At 37.5% G+C, this 16,005-nt stretch overlaps 1 protein-coding gene across 13 annotated transcripts in view; it reads left to right on the top strand.

The window, feature by feature from the left end:
* The window catches only part of UBR5 (ubiquitin protein ligase E3 component n-recognin 5), an 89,359-nt gene that overhangs the window by 56,501 nt on the left and 16,853 nt on the right, over positions 1-16,005 (top strand). For 10 of the 13 annotated variants that reach the window (XM_055800963.1, XM_055800966.1, XM_055800965.1 and 7 more), the window contains 18 exons: positions 3,242-3,368; positions 4,862-5,013; positions 5,394-5,489; positions 5,926-6,049; positions 6,380-6,477; positions 7,348-7,496; positions 7,916-8,007; positions 8,957-9,103; positions 9,199-9,317; positions 9,398-9,524; positions 9,625-9,754; positions 9,983-10,143; positions 10,688-10,927; positions 11,153-11,276; positions 12,003-12,114; positions 13,221-13,352; positions 14,234-14,495; positions 14,850-15,114. In XM_055800963.1, coding sequence (XP_055656938.1) covers positions 3,242-3,368; positions 4,862-5,013; positions 5,394-5,489; positions 5,926-6,049; positions 6,380-6,477; positions 7,348-7,496; positions 7,916-8,007; positions 8,957-9,103; positions 9,199-9,317; positions 9,398-9,524; positions 9,625-9,754; positions 9,983-10,143; positions 10,688-10,927; positions 11,153-11,276; positions 12,003-12,114; positions 13,221-13,352; positions 14,234-14,495; positions 14,850-15,114 — 2,657 coding nt within the window. The remainder of the gene's footprint in view (positions 1-3,241; positions 3,369-4,861; positions 5,014-5,393; positions 5,490-5,925; positions 6,050-6,379; positions 6,478-7,347; positions 7,497-7,915; positions 8,008-8,956; positions 9,104-9,198; positions 9,318-9,397; positions 9,525-9,624; positions 9,755-9,982; positions 10,144-10,687; positions 10,928-11,152; positions 11,277-12,002; positions 12,115-13,220; positions 13,353-14,233; positions 14,496-14,849; positions 15,115-16,005) is intronic. The other 3 variants (XM_055800964.1, XM_055800969.1, XM_055800971.1) reach the window with 3 other exon arrangements.

Raw genomic sequence — 16,005 nt, forward strand, 5'->3', positions numbered from 1 at the left:
GCCCCATTCCTTACTTATTGCACACCATACAAACCCTGCACTGAATAATGAATGAACTTCCTCGTGGGGTTTTTGTATGGTGCTGTCATTGAATTTTAGTCATATATAGACCTTAATTGTTCATTGTATCCCTATTTATAAAATGGGGGTAACGCTGCAGCTTTCTCATCTCTTGCTTGAAGTTTTACTATAGCTTAAAGTATTACAGCTTGAAGTTTTTCTGTATTCAAAGCTATTAACTAATTTTGAGGGTTCTGTTTGAGAAGTCTAGGGTCTGATCTCAGTTTTTGGATTAGGTGTTATCTCAAAACACTTTAGTCTACAGCTGGATTAATAGTAGTTTCAGTTGTTCTGTGAATGTTAATTATTTCTGTGAGTCAGGCACCTTTTAGGTGTCCAGAAACTATTAGAATGTATCATGATCATCTGTAAAAACTTGCTTCACAAAGTTCTGTGTGCTGTTAGATGTGGCAGAAATAGATTCCATTTCTCCAAAGTGATGTTCAGTGACATTAAACACAAGACAATGCTCCCCCCATTCCTTGCCAAGCTGTTGCTGCCCTATTACACGCCTTCCAAATGTTGGAGCAAACAAGGCATAAACAGCTTGCTCATTGTGCAACCCTTCATCTTCAGTGTGTCGTCCATCCTGTGCACTGATTGAGGCAGGGGTCTTGTTGCGGGGTGGGGTGGGGGACAAAAAACCCCAAAACAAATAAACAAAACCCAGTTGCGTAACTGAAGATTGTTTTACTATAAGCACACAAGGAGGCTGAAATAAGGATGCATGGGCAAACTTAATCTGACTTTTCCTAATTTGAGTGCTTGTCTTTGCAACCTTGACATTTTTTCAGTAACTTCATTTGGATGTAATTTACCTTTCTGAAAAACAAAAAACGTGAACCTGATACACTTTTAACACCCCTCTGCCTCTCTCTTTCCCTTCGCAACAATTGTTTTAGAAGGGAATTCATATCTTTAGATTCAAATCACATTCACCTTCCACTGTTACTGTTAGCGATGGATATTAGGACAAGCTTGTTTTCTGTGCATCATCTGGAGGGCAGTGGTGACTGATGTTATTGTCTGTAAGTTATACAGTGTTCTGTTGAACTGTAAAAGAAGTTTGATTTAGGAGTAAAGGTTTCAATTCAAGACTCCAGATACAATGTTCTTTAACAATTACAGAACATAGTGCCCTTTCCCAGCTAGTACCTGTCTGAGTTTCTTTGCCCTTCTATGTATGGTTTCCTCCTGCTGCAAAGGGAATATTGAGGGCAGGGATAAGCTTTTTTTGTTGTCAGATCCTGTGCCTCGTGTTGGATAAATGAGCTGCAGGAAAAGTGGCTCGAGACCTGCAGGGCTGGGAGAAGGCTGCTCTGTGTCTCTGTGATTTGATATCTCCTCAGCCTTGCCAGTGGAACGGATCTTGGAATTCCAAGACAGGTCCAAAAGAAATGTCTAAGGCGTGTAAAATCATTAAAGAATTACGATACTCAATTTCAGATAACTTTATTGAACACATGCAAACTGAGGTTTTTTTTCTAGAGAATAAGGGCAAGTTTCATTAGACAACAGAACCACAAATTACCCTTGGAACCAGCACATTTACAGTTGATGGATCTCCAAAAAATAATACTGACTTCTTAAGTGGAGCAGTGAAAATTCAGTTACAGTTTACAGTGGGACGAGGGATAGGTGAAACTTCTCTGTTGCAGAGAACAGTTGATTGCTTTCAAGATCTGTGACCCCCTGTGTGAGGGGTCCAGAAGTACTATGAGATGGATCATGAGTTAAGAGAACTAGTGGACCTTAGAAACGAGTACAGCCCAATACAATGGCAATTTGTTTACAACTGCAGGTCAACTAGTATAGAACTAGGGGCACAAAAGTAATATTCTGTTAAGTATTTGGTAGTTCTCTGCTGTAGGCACTAGGTGACTTTTGTCTGAGAAACCTGCACATGCTTGAGAACAAGCAAAATCTAAGATCTTTGCCACTTCAGGTAGTGATAAGTGGAAAGATCTAAAAAGTAGCATACTATAGAAGCTGACGGAGACCACTGAATTACCTTATTCTATGAACTCAAAAGTTAAAGGTATTAATAGTACGTTCTTGTTTGGGGAGAAAAAAAACCCAGAAGGAATTATCCGAGTGTTAGTATTGTCAGTGGAGAAACTATGCATGCAAAGAGTGGTGGCTGTCAGTTTGAAAAGCCTTTAAATGGAAAGTGAGCACTAGCCATAGCAGCTTTTAGACATGTCCTGTAAGAATGATCAGACTCACTTTATGGATTATTTTTTTTCTTTTTCCAGAAATACACCTTTTCCTTCTAATTTGTGCTAAAATTTGTCTTTCACTGTGTTAAAAGGAAAATTGCCTCTGGCCTGACCTGTATCATGCTGAAAGTGGCTTCTCTTTCAGTTCTTTCTGGATCCATGACTGTAGTGATTCCTAATTTGCTGTGTAGTGTCTATGTAATCTTTAATTTTCAGTAGCTCCTAAAGAAGCCATGACTGTTGCTCTGTGCAAACCTTGTACAGCTGACTTCACTGCTTTATCTGTTTATTGTCTTGTGGATAGATAAATCTACACTAAGTCTTTGATTCAGATGGTTGCCTCAAGTTGTACTGTAACTGTGCAACTAGGCAATTTTTTTATATTCTGTATAGCACTTGGCACAGTTCAGTCCTCGTTATGACTAGGACCTTTAGGTGTTATGGTGCTTAGGGTTTTAGATGTTAGAACAAATGCTTATTCTTTCTGATGTAAACTACTTGTGCTATCTTATTATAATGCAGTTTTCCTGAGCATGCTCATAAGGAGAGCATGTATCTTACAAACCCAGAATTTTGCATTGTTCATAGCTGCTCATTTTGAAGTGTGCTGGGGTTTTTTTCATTGTCATTACTTTTGAAGCCTTGACTCAGCAAACGTCTGGAATGAGCTACGCGACAGATCCTTGTCTTTTGATTATACTGAAATCTGTGAAAGCTTGTTCTGCAATTTGGGTGCCTTGGATTTCCTTCCTTGATGGCCTTTTAGAAACCAAACCCAGTCAGAATCATGGTTAAGCTCATCCAAAATAAAAATTTCTGTATGAACCTACTGTGTCCCTCTAAATCTTACTAAAAAAAGTGCAGGGAACATTTTATGATTAGTGACATTTCATACTTCATACTTCTTCCTTATAATTTTCCCAAGTGAAATTTGGGCAGTAACACTTTTCTTAATTTTTCAGAAGCAGAGCGCTCTGAAAGGAATACATTCGCTGAAAGGCTCTCGGCTGTTGAAGCTATTGCAAACGCAATCTCTGTTGTGTCGAGTAACGGTCCCGGAAATCGGGCAGGATCATCAAGCAGCAGAAGGTAGATTTACTAATGCTTTCCTCCTCTTTTCTGTATGCCGATTTACATATTAATTACCAATCTCTTACTAATTTGTTCCTTCAGTCTAGTTTAACAATGGGCTCTATTGCTAGTTTAAAGCCAGATTTGACTTCTTCAAACACCATACTAGAGCTCTGGTGGTCTTTTTGAAGCCTTTTCTGGTATAAGAACTAATGTTGGGATATTTCTAAACTAATTCTGCTTTCTGGGGTTGGGACATTGTCTCATGGGTTGTAAAGTAGAAATGCTCCTCCTTGTGGGGAAAGGGGATTTGAGGATAAGCTTTAGCAGTCTTTACCAAGGAGAATTAAGTATTGCAGACATACTGTAATAGTGGTCAGGCTTGCTGTTTTAACAGCATTTCTGAGGGAAATTATCACTTGCACAGATCAATAATACTGAGATCAACGTAACACCAGTGAGGAGGAACTCAAATTGATTCTTCCTATCCTAAGCAATCATTGTTACAGTGGGAGTCCTTTTTATCACGGTGGCTGTAAAGGATAGGTTCGTGATGGTGACAGAATCCTGATTTCTGATGACATTTATGTTTTTCCTCTTTCCATGATGGTAATTGAGTGGTGCTCATGTCAAGGGAATTTGACAGTATCTGTACTGACTTCTAGTCAGTTCACAGCACTATGGATGAGAGCATAGTACAATTTTATTACTCAGCTCTGTAGTCAAAGCAACTGACGTGAAATCATGTCTTCATCCTTCCCAAGCTACAGTCCTCATCACTGTGATCTTTTTGATGTGGGAGATAAGGGTAGGGGTTGAAGATTCCCTCCCATATTTTGCAGGAGACGTTACTTACAAGAGGAACTTGTGCATTTAAAAAAACCCAAAACTACCTTTACATTTGCACCTCTTTTGTTTGAATCACACTGGGTCTACCACCTTTCTCTCTTAAGATGATACAGAATTTCTTGAAATTTTTTACTGACTGCACCCTGTAAAGTAGTACTCTCACATTTACTTTCACATTAAATAACTTCAAAGAAATAACTATTTTCAAAAAGAAGTTTTTTTAAGCCCTATTTTTATTTTTCCATTGATTTCTTCTTGCAGTTAGATTTTAAAAAACAGAAAACAGCTGCAACAAGAGCAAATCCTTGCACAAGCTTAACACCCCTGGCAATGAGTTTGGGGTAGAAGGAATGTCAGATAGTGGCGGTAATGTCCATTAGCTGCTGCTTCCTGCAAGAGGCAGTACTGTGATGACTAGGGTTACATTCTGGGCTCAAACCTGTCTTTATACATTGCTGGCTGACTTTTCTTCCAAGGCTGTTATATTCTGTTGCAGCAAAATGGGATACAGGAATGGAAACCACCTCTTTGCTCATTCTTTATGCTGAAGAAAAATGGAGATGATAAAGAGTTTGGTTTCCTTTTTCAGTGTGAAATTCTGCTCTAAAATGTTCTACTTAAATGAAAATGAGATAGTATTTTTACCTTCGTTTTGTATTCAGTTTGAGATTAAGGGAAATGATGAGAAGATCCTTGAGAGCTGCTGGACTGGGCAGACATGAAGCTGGTGCTTCATCAAGTGATCACCAGGACCCAGTTTCTCCACCAATAGCTCCTCCCAGCTGGGTTCCAGATCCTCCTGCAATGGATCCGGGTAAGTCTGTTCATGTGTCATATTAGACTGTAGAATTAGAGATTTAATGAAGGAACCAACAACTTTTCATGTGAACCATTTAGATTTCGGCATGAGACTGAAATACCTAATGTCATTGAGGTAGCTTTAAGAGTTTACTGAAGGCTTAACAGCTGTTTCTAAATCCAGTATGTGTCTTCCTAATGCTGGTGTCAAACTTCTGTGAAGTGTGTGTTTTGTAACGTTGAGTTACATTACTAATCTAGGAATGTGCCCATTTGTAGGAAAGAGTACCAGCTAAGTACAGAAAACCTGCAGTGTGTTAGACATTGCAGAAAGAGCATGTTGTTAGGGATGTTTTTATGTATTGATATACATCCTGCTGTTCTGTTTACTGAAAGATGGTGACATTGATTTTATCCTGGCCCCCGCTGTGGGATCTCTTACCACAGCAGCGACTGGCACCAGCCAAGGACCTAGCACCTCCACAATACCAGGTGAGGACATATTGCTTATCTGATTATGCTTTAGAAGGAAAATGATCTCAAAAGCTGCCTCTGCTTGCACAGACTTTCTGCATATGAAAATGCCTCCGATCAGATGAAGATTGGATTGAAGCAGAATTTCAGAAGTGTGCAGAAAGTAAATGAAGCGCCATGCTGTCTTTTATGTAAAAAATATTTTTACCTGGGGAATGACAAATATGTAAAAATACGGTAATCAGTATGAAATTGGGATTCCTTCCTGTATTTCAGAATGTAATTTGGAACTGAAATTTACAATACTTCAGTAAAACATTGTTGAAATGAGCAAACCACTGAATAGTCAAGCTACTGATTAATCACCCCAGTGAAATACTGAATTACTTGCTTTAATAACTAGTCATTTTTTGAGGAAAAACTGTTTCTCTGCAATTTTTTTTCTTTATTACAGGTCCTTCTACTGAACCATCTGTAGTGGAATCAAAGGATCGGAAGGCAAATGCTCATTTCATACTGAAATTGCTATGTGATAGTGTTGTTTTACAACCTTACCTTCGAGAATTGCTGTCAGCTAAGTAAGGATTTTTGTATGAATTCTCACTATCCTTTGTAATATTGTATCACCTGAAATTGACTACATAGAAGCCTTTTCGTAAAGATTATATAAAGATGCATTAGTTAAAATGGAGAATGTTAGAATATTGGCTGTATTTGTGTCCTGACGTCCCTTAAAATTAGGTCTATTTCACAGAAGTAAAACAAATAGAAGAGTCCTTGTTTGTTCTGTGGTTTTTCTGATTGCACAAGGTTAGCAGTGCTAAGTTTTCATATATTTGTTTCCTACCCCTGCTGTTACAACAAAAAATTTTAGTGTATTTTAACTTTTCTGTTGTTTTTTTCCCTAGGGATGCAAGAGGCATGACACCATTTATGTCAGCAGTTAGTGGCCGGGCATATCCTGCTGCAATTACAATTCTAGAAACTGCACAGAAAATTGCTAAAGGTACACCAGTTTCAGTAATTATCATGTGATTTCTTTCTGAAGTTTGGCATGTGTGCAGATTCATTATTAACAGTGCTTTCTTGTGTGTGTGAAATTACATGTGCTTTAGCAACTGGTGATGATGGTAAACACCTTTTTCCAAAATACTGTTTATTACTGCATGTTTTGGAAGTCTTGCTTTTATGGAGTATCTTCCTCTTTTGTGGTGTATATATTATGATAGGCTTCTGTGAGTTTTATTGGTTTTGTGTTCTTTATGGTCTTTTCAGTATTTCATTGCTTTATAAACATCAGTGCGTTGAGGTACTATTTTTCAGTAGCACAGTGGTATCACCTGGAACTTCTTTGAATTAGAAAAAAACCCTATGTGATAAAGCAGTATACCAGTCTAGATCCCGTTTCTGAAGAGACTCCTATACACGTTTTATGACTCTTTCGATGGTGGTATTTAACTATTTTAGAAATATGTGAAGTTGAACTTAACTAGAAACTTAAGCAGATGAGACATGTGGTGTAACAAGGTCTATAGGGCTGTGTATTCCTTGTAAGAATATTGCCCATAAATTATTTTTTTATTTTTTCAAAATGGTGGTCCACTGAATTGATTAGAATATCTGTGAATTTAAAACTGGGAAGGAGTTGGTGGTTGTATTTTTCAGTCAGGAATTTGCAGCAGCTTCTTTAAGAAATACGTGTAATGTGACAAGTGGAAAGCTTTTTTGAAAAACTGTGACAGAGACTTCATTCAAACTTCTGACTCTGTATGGAATTTTGTAATGAAAAACATCTGTTAAGTATGGATTCTGTTGGTGGGGTTTTGTTGTTTCTTGAGGGGTTGTTTTTAACACTGACATTCTATTGTTCTTTTAGCTGAAGCAACTTCCAGTGAAAAAGAAGATGATGTGTTTATGGGAATGGTTTGTCCTTCTGGTACAAATCCAGATGACTCTCCTTTGTATGTTTTGTGTTGTAATGATACATGCAGTTTTACGTGGACTGGCGCAGAACATATTAACCAAGTAAGGCGCGCTTTTTTTTTTCTTTAAGTAAATAGGAATGTGTTTCAACCATGTATTGTGTTAGTCTACTAATCTAATTATTAAAGTTGCATTGTTTTAATGACTGTAAATTTTAAGTCTGGTATGGTTACTGCTCCCCTGTTTGCTTTGTACTGTCAAAGCTGGCTGTGTTGGTCAGAATGTGGCTGTTTATGGGTGTGCCTTTTCCCCTCTGGCTAGCTTTGGCAAAAATACTGATGGAAACAGCTCTCTGAAAACACTGAATATTCTAACTAAAACAAAGTTTCGCTTTCTAGAATTTAATTACTTCTAAGTGAAGGCATCGTTTTGAACAAGGTTTTATTGTAACCTGAAGTGCTGTGAGATTGCAAGTGCCATAGAGAGAAAACTATGCGTAATATTTTTGGTAATTTTTTTAGGATATATTTGAATGCCGAACATGTGGCCTGTTGGAATCTCTTTGTTGTTGCACAGAATGTGCAAGGGTCTGTCACAAAGGACATGACTGCAAGTAAGTATTGTGTCCTGTTTCTTAGAATTAAATCAGTATTTTGTGGTCTCATTTGTTTACTGACAGTTAATAGTTTTTTTTTTTCCTTGGTTGAAGCGTTCAGTTATTAGAGAACAGAAGATTTAATAAAGTACTTTAAAATCTTCCTCTGCTGCTCTGTAGCGTTTAAGGGTCAGAATTGAAAGAGTAACCTGAAGCGGCCTTGTACTTCTCATTTTGTGGAATTCAGAGTAAATTAGTAATTCTGACACCCTCAAAGAAGTTAATATTCTAAGAATAATAGATCTAAACAATACCATGTTTTCATTTTGGGTACCTCCAGGGGTTTTCTGAAGCCAGTGAATCCTGATGACAGATCATTCTCATAAACTTCCAGAAAGAAGTGTAGCATATTAATCTCTAAGGTCAACTGTAATAAAGGGAAAAGTGGGCAAGCAGTCAAATGAATAGTCAAGAAGTCTATGATCAGCTTGGGCAAAGCTTTGAAGTTGCAGATGTTTTGTGCTGCTGTTACAGGGCATAAAAGTTGCAGCATTAATATCCTAGCTATAATAAGCTAACAGATACAAAGATATTCTCCAGCATTGTAAAAATTACTGAGATTTTACTGCATGTTGTGAGGATTTCCAACTTAACTTTCTTGGCTGGAGGCTATTTTGGGAAAGAGTAAATGGTATTGGATGAGTTTTACTAAGGCATTATGAAAAGCTCTGTAGTGAAACTGCTGTTTTAAAATGAGTGTAGGAGATAAGAACAGCAAATGTAAAGTGTTGCCACATAAATAAACTCTGCATTTCTCTTTGACACTGGGTTTTGGCATCTTGCTACTATAATAAACAAAAAACTCTAGCAGGAATCTTAATGTGTACACTAATGCCCTCAGCCTGCATAGAAGGTATTTAGTATATTACTGAACAGTGTTGCAGCTCACTTTTTCTATTTCTTGTAGGCTCAAACGAACATCTCCAACAGCATACTGTGATTGCTGGGAAAAGTGCAAGTGTAAAACATTAATTGCTGGACAAAAGTCTGCTCGCCTTGATCTCCTTTACCGCCTGCTTACTACCACAAATCTCGTTACCATGCCAAATAGCAGGCAAGCACACAGTTGTAATGACTAGGGGAGAATAATTTTTATTATTTTTAAATATGTGGTATGTCATGTCTCCACTAATCAATTTTTCATTACAGGGGAGAACATCTGCTACTGTTTTTAGTACAGACAGTTGCCAGGCAAACTGTGGAACACTGCCAGTACAGACCACCTAGAATTAGGGAAGATCGTAATCGTAAAACTGCAAATCCTGAGGGTAAGAGCTGTTTCAGTGAAATAGATGGCAGATTCCATATTTCAGTGCCTCTTTCTTATATTGTTTTTTTGTCTCTTTAGATTCTGATATGCCTGATCATGATCTAGAACCTCCTCGTTTTGCCCAGCTTGCTTTGGAACGTGTTTTGCAGGACTGGAATGCCCTGAAGTCCATGATTATGTTTGGCTCCCAGGAAAATAAAGACCCGTGTGTATTTACCCACAGTTGTCAATATAAAATTTGATCTGGTATTTGAGACCTGCTGACTTATATAAAATTTATTTCCTTCCTTTTTGTTTTTTCCAAGTCTTAGTGCAAGCAGTAGGATAGGCCATCTTCTGCCTGAAGAGCAAGTTTACCTTAATCAGCAAAGTGGTACTATTCGCTTGGACTGTTTTACACACTGCCTTATTGTCAAGTGTACGGCAGACATTCTGGTAAGCCCTCTTAGCTGTGTTCTGTATAGATTTTTCTGAATAATGTGATGCTATAGCGTATCTCGGGTGATAACGCTTGGAGACTAATTTGCACGTATCTTCAAGTTACTTGCGGTTTTGTGAATTTATACTGTTATGGCTCTGGTCTCCCTTTGAATCTTAATCTGTCTTGTTTCATGCCTGGAAATTACACAACACTATTGGGTTGTTAATGACCTGTTTCTACAGCTCTTGGATACTTTGCTGGGTACTCTGGTGAAGGAATTACAAAACAAGTATACATCAGGACGCAGAGAAGAAGCTATTGCTGTTACAATGAGGTTCCTGCGTTCTGTGGCAAGAGTGTTTGTCATTCTTAGTGTGGAAATGGCTTCCTCCAAAAAGAAAAAGTAAGTGGTGGGGGGTGTGCATGTGGTGGTTGTGGTGGTTTGGGTTTTTTAATTTAAAAATGTATTCTCTTGTTAAATGAGTTGATACAGATCAACAATAGGCAGAAACATCTGAATTAATTTGCAGTCTGTAGGCAGCATTGTGTGGAAAGGTGCAAACCTCAAGATTGCACCATAGCTGCTGTTATGTCATGTGGCTTTTTAATACAGTGCTTGTTAAACTTAAATGTTCATGCTGAATCTTTGTTTAAAATGTTAAGAATTTTGTAAGTAGAGGTGTTTTTAACATGTTAAAATTAGAATCTGTGGTTGTGTGTCAGTAATAAATTTAGATATCCAGCCTTAGTCTCAAATTATTGAATGACAAATGTTTTTAAATTACTTGAGTAGCTGTGCATATTGTAGTGGTACACGTGAATATATGTATCCGTTAAAGATAATTGTCTTGACTCTTTGGAGGAAAAAAAAAGGTATCACCATAATTTTTTTTTTCAGGGGAAAAAAGCCATACTTGACCTATGTTTTTCCATATTTTTTTTCCTAGCAATTTTATTCCACAGCCAATTGGAAAATGTAAACGTGTGTTCCAGGCATTATTGCCCTATGCTGTTGAAGAGTTGTGCAATGTAGCAGAATCTCTAATTATTCCAGTCAGGATGGGAATTGCACGTCCTACAGCACCCTTTACTCTTGCTAGCACTAGTATAGATGCTATGCAGGGAAGCGAGGAACTATTTTCTGTGGAGCCTCTACCACCCAGACCATCATCAGACCAGTCTAGCAGGTAAAATATCCTAAAGCTCACCATTCGTTATTTTCAAAGACTTGTTAAAGGTGGTTTTGTTTTGGGTTTTTGTTAGCTTTTCATTAACGGAAGTGTGGTGAGGCTTCTTATTCTGGCCAAGCATTTTGGAAGTACTTTCCTACTGACAAATTTCTTCAGTAATTCAGGTTTATAGTGATGTCCAAAGATCCAAATGTTTTGTTGTTTGTTTTTTTTCCTGTTAAGTTCTAGTCAATCTCAGTCATCCTACATCATAAGGAATCCCCAGCAAAGACGAATCAGCCAGTCACAACCAGTTCGTGGCAGGGATGAAGAACAAGATGATATTGTTTCAGCAGATGTGGAAGAGGTCAGGGGTTCTTTCTTTGTATTTTTTTTTTCTTCTCAGTACGGCACCTAATGAATTAGCGTGTGCTTTAACGTCTGAACCAAAAAGCTATGCATCAAGACCTCTGATTTGCAAAAAATACTGAGTAGTTACAAAGTCCTACCAAGCCATAAGTATTTTGTTTTTAAGAGCTTTGTAGTTGTTTTGTATTCAGCATTATTTAGTTGTTTAAAATTAATAAATTAATAAAAATAGACTAAACTAAAGTATGATTTAGAATATTAATAAATACATCTGTCATTTCCTTTATATATAAGCATACACTGCATTATAATTGCCTTTTAAAAAAGTTTTTAAGTCTTTCAGCATATGGTTGCTATTATGTAGGTTCTATTAGAGAACTAGAGGGTCTTTTACCAACATGGGAGCTCTTCAATATTTGGATACTAATTCTAGGGTTTATAGTCAAGTTTACCCTTTCAGCATTGAAATCTAATGTCCAAAGCTGTGGTTTATTTGTGGGCCTGATCCCCACCCCCCCAAGCACTGTGGACTGTACAACCACATACAACTACTGTGGCTGTAAGTTCATTTTCTGTTCACGTCAATTGTGAGGTCATCTTCCTTAGATGTGGGGTTTTTTGTTTCTAAGTTTTTTATTTAAATTTTGCACTGTGTTTTTGAAAATATGTAGATTATTTCTGATATGGAAGATATTCTAGCATAAAATTACAGTGCTTTTTCCAGGTTGAGGTGGTTGAGGGGGTAGCTGGTGAAGAAGACCATCATGATGAACAGGAAGAACATGGTGAAGAAAATGCTGAAGCAGAAGGACAGCATGATGAGCATGATGAAGATGGTAAGTATAATGCACATTATGCGCATTACTGCTTGGATGAGCAAACTGTGCATCAAAAACAAAAGGCATCTTTGGAGTCACCAGTGATAATGATTTGGGAGACTTGTGTGAGTAGAGAGAAATCCAAGGGTTTTGGACTATGCATCTTACAAAAGGAGATGAGTAAAATTATAGGTAACTCATAGTAGGCAAGTACATGATCCTTTTTTAAAATTATTTTTCTCTTTCTGAATGAAGAGAAAATACTAAGGTACCAAAGGATAAAAAGAACCCAAACAATCCAAATGTTATTACATGCTTGGGTTTTTTGCCTTTTGTATTTGCCGCTGTAAAATGTTGCTGACATAAACTACTCGAAGGACTAAGAAAATAGCCTAGCTCGTGTATGGCTAATGACAGAATAGTGGTCATCCTCAAAAGGGATCTGAATCATGATGAGCTAGGTTTTAAACCAATCACAAAATGTTAACTATGATTCAATACTTTGTAGACAAAATCAATCTATTATGTATGAAAATTCTTGCCATTAATATGACTTTTATTAGTTAGTTTGGGATTAGGTGGCCCAAAGCTATGATGAGAAAAAATTATCTTCTCTTTCCGACTGTGCCTTGTGTTTCTAGTCAACTCATTTACAGTACAGGAAATCTCTTTATTCACTTGCTGTGTATTCAGAACATTTAATTACCAAAACGTAAAACAAAGTCTGTATTTTTTAATTAGATTTTTTTCAGGTATTCCTTAGATGTTTGTTTGAAACAGCATATGGTTAATTGTCCTGATACATGTGTATGAGGAGTTGTGGAGTCTTTTGGCTTGACTGACTAATTCTGAATCCTTAAAGTCTTAATTTTCAGTGTGTTTTTTGAATGTATATGTGCAGTACAGAGTGAGAGGCCCAGAGGCTGCTAATTGCTGGAAAATAAGAAAATATGCTCCAAGTATTGCTGCACGTTTGCACTGCTTTTGTGACCTCTCCCTGCATATCCATTAACTTCTGCTATAGTAAGAGGCTCTGGGTTTTGTTGAATGTGTCTTACATGAGTCACTACAGTCATTCTATTTTTCTTTCTAAACATGAGGTGTTTTGTATATTGGTTTTATAGGCAGTGATATGGAGTTGGATTTGCTAGCTGCTGCTGAAACAGAAAGCGACAGTGAGAGTAACCACAGTAATCAGGACAATGCTAGTGGGCGCAGAAGTGTTGTCACTGCAGCTACTGCTGGGTCAGAAGCAGGTACACCACATCATCTTGTGTTTAATAGCTGTTTAAATTTAGATATTAGGATTAAGTTGTACTTGAAAAAGAAATGTGTTAGTGATTATATATGGCTTTAACAGCGGCAGAAGTGGTTTTGGATCTGGACTGCATCCAGCACTCCAGAAATATATTGGAGAAATTACTTACTTCACAACTAGATTGGACAGAGTGACAATTACCTAGTTATGACATTTTTAACAAGTACCTTTCCCTTGTAATCTTATTTTCACTTTCTTTGTTTTATATTCTCTTCACCCAGCTTTTTCCCCGCCCACCTCTGCCTTCCACACGTTTCCTGTTTTTCCTTTGCTTTTAATTTGCCTGTAGTTGTAAGGTCTGGTGCAGACTTTTTGGACAAGGAGGTGCGCTGAGATGTGGCCTGTCTTTTTTGCTCTTATGGAGCTTCTGTATGTGTTAGCCAGAGATTGGGAAGTGAAATGAAATGAAATGTTTTCATTCATTTTTTTAGTGTAGAAGTTAAATATGGTTTAAAACAAAATACAAAATCTGGCCAATCATTTTAAGGCTTTTTGAAAGTGACTGCTCTACTGTCCAGTTTGGAAGCATACTTTTTAGAATGTATTGCCTGGGGGCAGAATCAGTGAAGAATTTTAAAATAAATTTATTTCTTTGTTTATCTTCTGAAGTTTAAGTAATCTTACTGCCTTTTCATGATACCTATGGAAAATTAGCAGTATCTTATAAGGACAACTGAATATTTTTGGTAGGGGTCCTTGAACCTTTTTAGTGCATGTGGTTTCTTCTCATGGAAGAAGTTCACAATGCTGATGTGATACATGGGAACGTGCATAGACATGCAGTTTTCAGTTACTTGTATTGCTTATTTTCCTCAACAGGAGCTAGCAGTGTTCCAGCATTTTTTTCTGAAGATGATTCTCAGTCAAATGATTCCAGTGACTCTGATAGCAGCAGCAGTCAGAGTGATGACATAGAGCAGGAGACCTTCATGCTTGATGAGCCTCTGGAACGAACCACCAATAGCTCACATGCCAATGGTGCTGCCCAGGCTCCCCGTTCCATGCAATGGGCTGTACGTAATACCCAAAACCAGAGGACTGCTAGCACTGCTCCTTCTAGTACATCAGCCCCAGCAGGCAAGTCTGAGTAAACTACATGCATGAATGTCAGTTAACTCTGCTTTTGTTCCTTCCTCTGTTTTTATTTGTTCTCATAAGGATGAAGCCTTATCTGTTTGTCTTAGAAGGACAGTGCTGACCTATCTTGACTGTTCCAGTTCTGGTTTTGAATTTAAAAAAAGGAAGGATCTGTTGTAGTTCTTAAGAAGACATGAGTATGCTTACTGTAGGTAGTAATTTGTTGCTAGTTACAGTTGTGATGTCCGTAATATTTACAAGCTTATTTCTGGAAATGTTCATATTGGTCAATACAGAAAATATATAGCAAAGGTTAAATACATTCATTAACGTCATACTTTCTTTCATGTTTAGCAAGTTCAGCGGGCTTGATTTACATTGATCCATCAAACCTACGTCGGAGCGGTACCATCAGTACAAGTGCTGCAGCAGCTGCTGCGGCACTTGAAGCCAGCAATGCAAGCAGCTATTTAACATCTGCAAGCAGTTTGGCAAGAGCATACAGTATTGTGATACGGCAGATATCTGATCTGATGGGCCTAATTCCGAAGTACAATCATTTAGTATACTCCCAGATCCCAGCTGCAGTGAAACTGACTTACCAAGATGCAGTTAACTTGCAGGTAAGAACATCCAAATCTCTGTGGAGAAAGATAATTTCAATAAAATTGGTTTCTTTAAGTGAAATCATAGAATTGTTGAGGTTGAAAGTGACCTTTGAAGATTATCTAGTCCACGTTCCCTGCAAGGGTCATCAGGAGGCTGCTCGGGACTGTGTCTACTTAGGTTTTGAGTATCCTCAAGGATACTCCACAACTGCTCTGGGAAACCTGTTAATTGTTTGAATACTCTCATAGTAAAAAAGTTTTTTCTTGAATTTAAATGGACTTTCCAAGTATTACAGTTTGTGCCTGTTGCCTCTTGTGCATGTACTGGGTGTCACTGAGAAGAATCTGGTTCTATATACTTTATACCTTTTTATCAGGTATTTGTACACACTGTTAAGATCCTCCTGAGTTTTTCTTGAGTCCAGACTGTCCCAGCTCTCTCAGCCTCTCCTCATATGAGAGACAGTAATAGGCTGATGTAGCTATGGTTATTAATTCCATTAAATTGTTCATATTTCATATATATGTATTATTTCAAAAAAGGAATTTCTGTTGATTTTTTTTTTTTTTCATCCAAGTTTGATTGGTGTCTAATGAGTAGTTGAGTCAGGATTGACTCGTTTGGAGATACTAGTGATCTCTACTAGAAATCTTTTGCTCTATTCTTTCTGACATGAGCTGTTGAGTCTATAAAAGAAGAAAATCATTAAGGGCCAAATAATTAAATGAGATAAAAGACTTGTACAGGTAAATGTACTGTTCACTGTCCCTTCTTTCAAGGACGTGATCATCCTTTCCCTCTTATGTGTGTATTTTTGGGTACAGTGCTCTTGACTGTTGGGTTTTGAAAGTATATGTAAAATGCATTTTTAGAGGAAAATATGTGAAAGGGAAGACTGGTATCTG

This window comes from Falco peregrinus, chromosome 3, assembly GCF_023634155.1.
Source record: "Falco peregrinus isolate bFalPer1 chromosome 3, bFalPer1.pri, whole genome shotgun sequence".
Taxonomy (NCBI): Eukaryota; Metazoa; Chordata; class Aves; order Falconiformes; family Falconidae; genus Falco; species Falco peregrinus.